The sequence below is a fragment of the Hippoglossus stenolepis genome, chromosome 3 (genome assembly GCF_022539355.2).
Source record: "Hippoglossus stenolepis isolate QCI-W04-F060 chromosome 3, HSTE1.2, whole genome shotgun sequence".
Lineage (NCBI taxonomy): Eukaryota > Metazoa > Chordata > Actinopteri > Pleuronectiformes > Pleuronectidae > Hippoglossus > Hippoglossus stenolepis.
In genome coordinates, this window is record NC_061485.1 from 17,454,033 (window position 1) to 17,461,715 (window position 7,683).

The 7,683-nt window shown below is 41.1% G+C and overlaps 1 protein-coding gene across 3 annotated transcripts; it reads left to right on the forward strand.

Moving 5' to 3' along the window:
• Positions 1-464: 464 nt before the first annotated feature.
• LOC118104980 (phosphatidylinositol 5-phosphate 4-kinase type-2 gamma) lies at positions 465-7,117 on the forward strand. 3 transcript variants are annotated; one of them, XM_035152314.2, is made up of 10 exons: positions 465-694; positions 803-900; positions 2,198-2,294; positions 3,217-3,366; positions 4,330-4,476; positions 4,717-4,755; positions 6,106-6,219; positions 6,293-6,545; positions 6,683-6,786; positions 6,922-7,117. In XM_035152314.2, the coding sequence occupies exons 1-10, from the start codon at positions 572-574 to the stop codon at positions 7,000-7,002; spliced, it is 1,206 nt and encodes a 401-aa protein (XP_035008205.1). In that variant the 5' UTR covers positions 465-571; the 3' UTR covers positions 7,003-7,117. The 3 variants fall into 3 exon arrangements, with proteins under 3 accessions (XP_035008205.1, XP_035008207.1, XP_035008206.1); XM_035152316.1 differs by having other exon boundaries at positions 584-702; XM_035152315.1 differs by having other exon boundaries at positions 584-698.
• Positions 7,118-7,683: the final 566 nt, after the last annotated feature.

The following is a 7,683-nucleotide window of genomic DNA, read 5'->3' on the forward strand; positions in this document are numbered from 1 at the left end:
TCATACAAAACCAACACAAACAACAATTTTATTGAAGTAAAAGTTATTACAACACTCCCATGTTGTCATATATCTTAAGAGCTGTGAAATTATGAATTTATGATTGTAGCTAAAAATGTGTTTGAATTGCAGAGAACATGCTAAAGTATTATGTCTCACACAGCGGTGGAAGAAGTAATCAAACAAGTACAAATAAATGGATGAAAATGTACTCAAGTATGAGTACCACATGAACTTTACTAAAATTTACTAAAGTACAGTATTAAGTATTGTTCACATATCAGGTGCATGAATGGCTACATATTATGTTGGCCTGTTGTCTCATCACAGCCACATGTCTCTGTCTGATTCCACTGTTGTGAGACCGAATCCACCAAACACCATCATACTGTTTGGTCCAGTAGGTGTTGTGCTAGTTCACAGCTCCACTCTGCTCCAGGCTGCTGCAGCACTGAGGCCACAGGGCGGACCTCAGCTTACTTTACATACACACAGAGCTCACATGACTACACACACCCTGCCCACTCTCACTCGAACACTCACCCACTGAGACACGGATACCTGTGACGCCATGTCTTCTCCCAGCGCCTCCAAGAGGAAGACCAAGAAGAAGCACTTTGTGCAGCAGAAGGTGGAGGTGTTCAGAGCCGGGGAGCCCGTGCTGAGCGCCCTGATGTGGGGAGTCAACCACTCGGTAGGTAGGTGAGCTGCTCACTGACTCTAACACGTGTTCAATATTATTATTGATGTGAGCGTGAATTTGTGGACCAGCTTTTAATCCACTGATGCTCCTCACATCCAGATCAACGAGCTGAGTCAGGTGCCTGTGCCTGTCATGCTGCTCCCTGACAACTTCAAGGCCAGCGCCAAAATAAAAGTCAGCAACCACCTCTTCAACAAGTATGTGCTCCACTCAGCTGTGTTTATCTGTAACTCACACGGCTTCCTGTCCATTTATACACATTTCTGTGCCTGCTTGTGATTGACTTGTCTGCCTGTGCTTATCAGAAATTGCAGACCCCAGTATGTATTGTTGTTTCTCCATCAAAACCCCTTTAACACCACCACAGCTGCAGCTATGACCATTAACAATGACTGTAACATGAGCCAAAAAGATGAAAGAAATAAAGAAACGGTGCATGTATGGACTGCAATATGAGATATGTGCAAAAGAGTGGTATTTTACCAAGGAATGTTGTTGTGAAAATGCAGCACACAGTTCCCATCCAATAAGCTGTTCCACGGGTTGTGTAACAGCAGAATATCAATAGGTCCCGGATGAATAATAAAGTAGCTGAAGTTGATGAACTCATCTAAAAGATGTTTCAGGGCTCAAAGAGCACAACTTGTCAGTCAAGACAAAGTGTGAGACAGAGTCTTTTACAAAATAATCACTATTTATGAAAGCTGTGAAATACATGAGGTTCAGTTTCTATAAGGATGGAGTGTAGAAAACTGAGTGGCATTCAATAATCCCTTAATCCATTCAGGAATCCAGGTTGTGTAAAGACTTATAAACAGAGCTGGGAAGAACGAGAATATACTGTATGCTTTTTTTTGCCTTGGTCGGGCTTTACTCGTTTTTCCTCCCAACAACTAAATGTAAAAACTAGTCAAGGGCAACAGCTGTACACAAAGAACAATAACAAAAATAATTGGGACGTGGTTACTAACTCTGAACAGATTGTATTCATTTTGCCAGTAGCTATGGAAACAGCTGTAGCAAACAGCTGCAGGTACACTTTGATAACATGATTTGGAAATGTTGCTTTTGTGCACAAACATGTTTTTTTGTGCTGTATTTAGGAAGAAGATAGATAAATAAGATAAATACATTTATTTGGCCAACAACGACAAAAGCAAATGAATACATCTAAATAAATACATCGCCCGAAAAGGTTTACGCTGAAGCTGGGTTTATAACACTTACCCTGATGACACATAACACTCCACCTCATCCAAACTTATATATATTCACAGTCCAAATGCTAACTATAGATACACATGACTGTACCTTACTTTACTAACACAAGTGCATAAAACCCAACCCAATATCATTAAATTCATTTATCAAATTATCATTTATCAAGTGTCTTGTATTTTTCTAAAACTGTAAATTATATTGTTTCAATTCAAGAAGATACAAGATGAGCCATTTTTTATCTTATGTATTAAAACAGGTTATTTTGTTCCACAGAGAGAATCTACCCGGGCAATTCAAATTCAAGGAGTACTGTCCACAGGTGTTCAGAAACCTGCGAGAGCATTTTGGCATCGAGGACCAAGATTACCGGGTAAGATTATAATCTTCAATCTGAATTTGACTGTGCAGAAAAAAACATGGGGAAAACGATTTAAATTGAAGCACAAACTCAGGACATTTGATATTCTTTCTGTGTTTTATTTTTTGAGAACCCAACAGTTTCTTGTTTTACATGCTGCTCTCTAAATTTGAATTGCTTTGTGTGATATTTGCATGCGGCAGGTGACACAGAGAGTCATCATTTGGTTTGCACACAGTCACATGAGGCGGCTGTATGTGCACTTTGAACCATGTGCTGATCGAAGTCGGACTGTAAAGCTGGAAGAAAGAAAAGCCACTTTGCAAACATCAATTCAACATTGACTTTAAGATCTTACTGACCACCTTTAAAGGTCGCAGGGGTCTGGCTCTAAGCTACAACACAGAATCGTTGACCCCTAATGTGCCTGCTCGCAGCCTTAGATCCTCAGGTGGAGCCCTGATGGCTGTTCCAAAGTCGAGGTTGAAAACTAAATGTGGCCGTGCTTTTGCCATCAGGGCCCCTCGGCTTTGGAAGTGTGTGTTTTTATCATTTTCTTTTCACCTTTTATTTGACTTGCTTATTAATCTTTACTGTCATATTACTGCTTTTATGGGTTCAAGTGACACATCTCTATATTTATTCATTTAATTTGAACACTACCTTGTTTCCCACCACCTAAATGTGGTTGTCTGGCCTCCTTGTCACATTGCATCCTGCTAATTGTTATTTCTCTTATATTTACTTTTCTTGCTTTGCTGTCAAAGCACTTTTTAAACTCTGTCAGTGCTATATAAATAAAGTTTATTATTATTATTATTATAACAAAAATAGCTCAATCCAATGGTCGATATTTGGGACATTGGAAATGTATAAAAAGGTCACAGTGAAAATGGTTTAAAAAACATGATGTTGTCCTCTCGCTCACCAACAGGTGTCTCTGGCCCACAGTTCCCCCCTCAAAGACGAGGAGGGCCACAGCGTGGGCCGGCTGCTGACGTCGTGTGACCGCACCTTGGTGGTTAAAGAGATCTCCAGTGAGGAGGTGGAGGAAATGCACAACATCCTCTCAGAGTATCACCAGGTACGAGGGGCACAAATTGGAAAAATGACTCCTGGCATCTGCATTTCTTGTCTAAACAACCATATAAAGCATTTACGCTACAGGTCAAATTCACCCACTCAGCACTTTATCACTCATACATCCAAAGCCATCAGCAGCAATTCAGAGTTCAGTGTTTCCCAAGGTCACGTTGACATGTGGACTGGAGGAGAAGTGGATCGAACCATTGACCTTCAGTCGATCTGCTGAACCTCCTGAGACACAGTCACCTTCAACATCAAATCTATGACTAGTAATTATACAAGACCAGGGCTCTTGTTTTTACATCAAAATCTTTTAATATCTGTTTATTCTTTATTATTATCCTCACCCTGATTGTTTGTGAATTTCATTTTGGTTGCACTTTGTTACCTGTATTAAAAGTGCAAAGTTGTTATAAATCTGAATTCATATATGTTGTAAAGCAACATTTGCATTTTCAATGGATGAAGTTTCTTCATAGGTGACATGTGGAGAGCAAACAAACAAAGATCAAGTTTTCTCACCAAAAGTCATTATTGGTTTTGTTAGGGCCTGATAAATCCCTTTTTTATTCTTAATAAAATGAAATGATAAAGATATTCATTAAAAACGTTTTGAAACCTGTTATGTTAACTTCTCCTTCCATCCTCTTTTGGCATCTCATTGCGTTTTTTGGTTCATTACCACCACTATTAATGGAATGGTGTGAAACCTTGGCAGAAATGTGGAGCTTGTCGCCCACATGCTTGTGAATTTGCACAAGAAAAAAAAGAGCAATCCTAGTTTTAAATACTTCCTCTGGGTATTTGAGTTAGGAAATTTATTTTTGTCAAACAACAATTTTTATTCATGGCCGGACAGTGAAGGATCGTCTGACATTTAACCAAAGACAGCAGCACCTTCATTTACACGCTGCTGTGCTCACGCTTCCTTCATCGCTCATTCACTGCTGTTCTCCTCCAGCACATCGTCACCTGCCACGGGAGTACCCTGCTCCCTCAGTTCCTGGCCATGTACAGAGTCACAGTGGAGAGCGAGGACACCTACCTGTTAGTCATGAGGAACGTTTTCAGCCACAGACTGCATGTGCACAGGAAGTACGACCTCAAGGTAAAGCCTGCAGGAGACGTGCCACAGACCCTCATTACATCAGAATTTATTGAGCGTTGTCAAGAGGCAAGTGCTGTCCAGAGAGATTTAAATTCTCCAACTTGAAATATCCTGTTATTGCAGTAAATAATTCAACACACAGAACCTTTAATTGTTTGAATTTAAGTACTTCCTTAATGTATCGTGTTACCAGAGTATCATGTGATAAGGAGTATCAGTCACTGTCTTGTCTTTCCTCAGGGGTCACTGGTGTCTCGTGAGGCAAGCTTTAAAGAGAAGGTGAGTTCAGATTTAAAAAGTCAAATAATGAGGTAAACGCCAATATCGCCTTTTTAATGACTATTTATTATTGGCAATTCATAGCATATGGGAATTATGCAGTGCTCTACCCAAAGTAGAATCTGGATGTGAACCCTAAGTGGCCCATGTGGTGAACGGTGGATATGACCCAAATAGCACAATAAGATAACAAGATAATGAATTAGATCCTGCATTTGTAGCTAGAGGTTCCTCTGAGGCTCCACATCCTTTCTGAAGGATGTTCAGTGTGTTCAAGTTAGGATTATCTCAGGCAATAGCACAAAGTGAGGCACAGACCTTACAGTACTATAGAGAAAATCCCAACAGCTCTCACAATGAGCATGAACATGGAGAGGAAAAATTCCCTCCTGTGTTCGCATTGTGACAATTTTTTGTTTCAAGATGAGACTTTCAAAAAAACATTTTTTTACAGAAAAAACACTCATCAGATGATTTTAAATTACATCGGGGGCTTTGTGTTTGGGCTGTAATGACTCTGACCCAGATAACCTGCTGTTAAAGAGCTGCTTGAATGGATGGACTATAAATAACTGCAGTGCTGTGGTGAATCTTTGATCTTTTCCAACCGCGTGGGTATGGAAAACAATTTTTTGTGGTTAAATCATTTGGCTTTTATGTCACTGGAAATAGGGCGACTGATAATGTTTTAATGAGAAACAGAATCAAAGCCCTGTGGTTGTATGCCTCCACTAAATAGTGCAGTTTCGGTCCCTCCAGATGTTCCTGACATATTTTATAATATGTACAATAATACAAGGTCACTGTGGCCCATGACCACTGAAATCAAATCAATTAATCTTTGAGTCCAGGTGACAACTGGTCAGAATTTGAAGAACTTCCCTGAAGACAGACTTGTTCCAGAGGCCAAACAAATGATTTGTTAGGCCACTGTGACCTTGACCTTTGAACTTTGACCACCCAAATCTAATTAGTTAATCCATGAGTCTAAGTGAACATTAGTGCCAAATTGGAAAGGATTCCCTTTAAATGTCCACAAGGCTGCGAATGTGTGAACATTTGTACCAAATTTGAAGAGGTGTTCCTGAAATATTACGTTCTCAAGGCAAAATATGGGTTTTGTAAGGTCACGGTAACATTTCACTACCAAATTCTAATCACTTCATCCATGAGTCCAACTGAACATTTGTACCAAATTTAAAGCAATTCCCTGTTGGCAATCTTGAGATACCGTGTTCACAAGAATTGGACGTCAACCCAAAACTAGCGCCTCTGGCCTCTGACTGTCTCTGGCACAGAGGCATAGAAATGCTAATATGAGGTAGTTGAGCTTCACTCTGCTGTTTCCAGGTGAAAGAGCTGCCCACCTATAAGGATGTGGACTTCAGGAATAAAATGCAAAAAGTGTATGTGGGTGAAGAGGAGAAAGAGAAGATCATGGACAAACTCAACAGAGACACTGAGGTAAGACTGGAGAGTTTGAGGGATGAATGCCGTCATAGTTTTCCATTGATATGACGAATGTGTGTGTCCACAGTTTCTGGTGCATATGAGGATGATGGACTACAGCCTGCTGCTGGGCATCCATGATGTAGAGCGAGCGGAGAGGGAGGAGGACGACGAGGAGGAGGAGGATGAGGAGACAGGCCTTCCCTATGAAGAGGAAGAGGAGGATGAAAACGGCCTGGATTCATCTCAGGGCATCGCTGGCTACATGAACTCCTTCAAACCCATGGGTGCTGGGGAGTTTGACCCTTATGTGGATGTGTATGCTATTCAGAGCACTGTAGGTGAGTCCCGACAGCTGAGCTATCCCCAGGCTGTAATGCACCCCAATCTCACCTCACACTGGGCTGCAGCAGTTCACTTTGTATACGTGCAGATCGATATCATCACCCACCCGATGCTGTGAATCACTCCCTTGTAGGTGCACCCCAGAGAGAGGTGTATTTTATGGGCCTGATTGACGTGCTGACACAGTACGACACCAGGAAGAAAGCCGCTCATGCTGCCAAGGCTGTCAAACACGGGGTGAGAGATCAGGGTTGTGTAAAGGGATTGCTTCGTACGCTCGCTTTTGCTTCTCTCTCCTGCAAAGTGTAAAAGGTTTCTCTCACTTTCTTCTTCACCTCTTATCTACTGTGTCTCTGTCTGTGTTTTCTGCAGGCGGGAGCAGAAATCTCCACGGTTCATCCAGAGCAGTACGCCAAACGTTTCCGAGAGTTCATCACCAAGATCTTTGCCTAGTTCAAAGTGCACTCCTCGTTTAATAAGAAGTCCCGTCATACAATAAGGGCACAGAGTCAGGTCAACATCAAGCAGCATTGAAAATTCACCATTAAATGATTTATATGCTCTTCTATTTACCCTCCATGTTATTCTGCACTGCATCGACTTTGTGGACGTAAAGTTTGAGTGATGAAGTGGAATGTGCAGACTGGAAGGAAAGTGTTGCTGTTGTTTGTGGGCTTCTTTTGTTTCACTTTCACAGATTTGCGAAAAACAAACCATTTAAGGTGTTAAGTTAACGCCTCTAACATAAGTGTCTTCTTCAGTGGCCACTGGGGGAGGAGGTAATGAGAAAAACATGTTTTCTTGGCATGTTTGGCCCTAAACCATCCAGCTTTCCTTCAGTCAGTCTCCACTGCTTCCCTGTTTGGCTTTAAAATATTGATCTGTGACTCTCTCTTTACCATCAATAACAACTCTCAGCATAAAGAAATACTTTGAGCTATCTGGGCAATTCTACAGGGTCTTTGTTAGGAATAAGAATGGCACTCAGTAGAGTTTATATCTCCAAGGCCCAACAGTCCTCTTACAAAACTACATTTATATTCACTAGATCCAGAATTATAGTTAGATTTGCACCAAATTGCACAAACCCTACAGTTCCCTACATATGCCTGTTTCCTTCTATCAAGATCTATG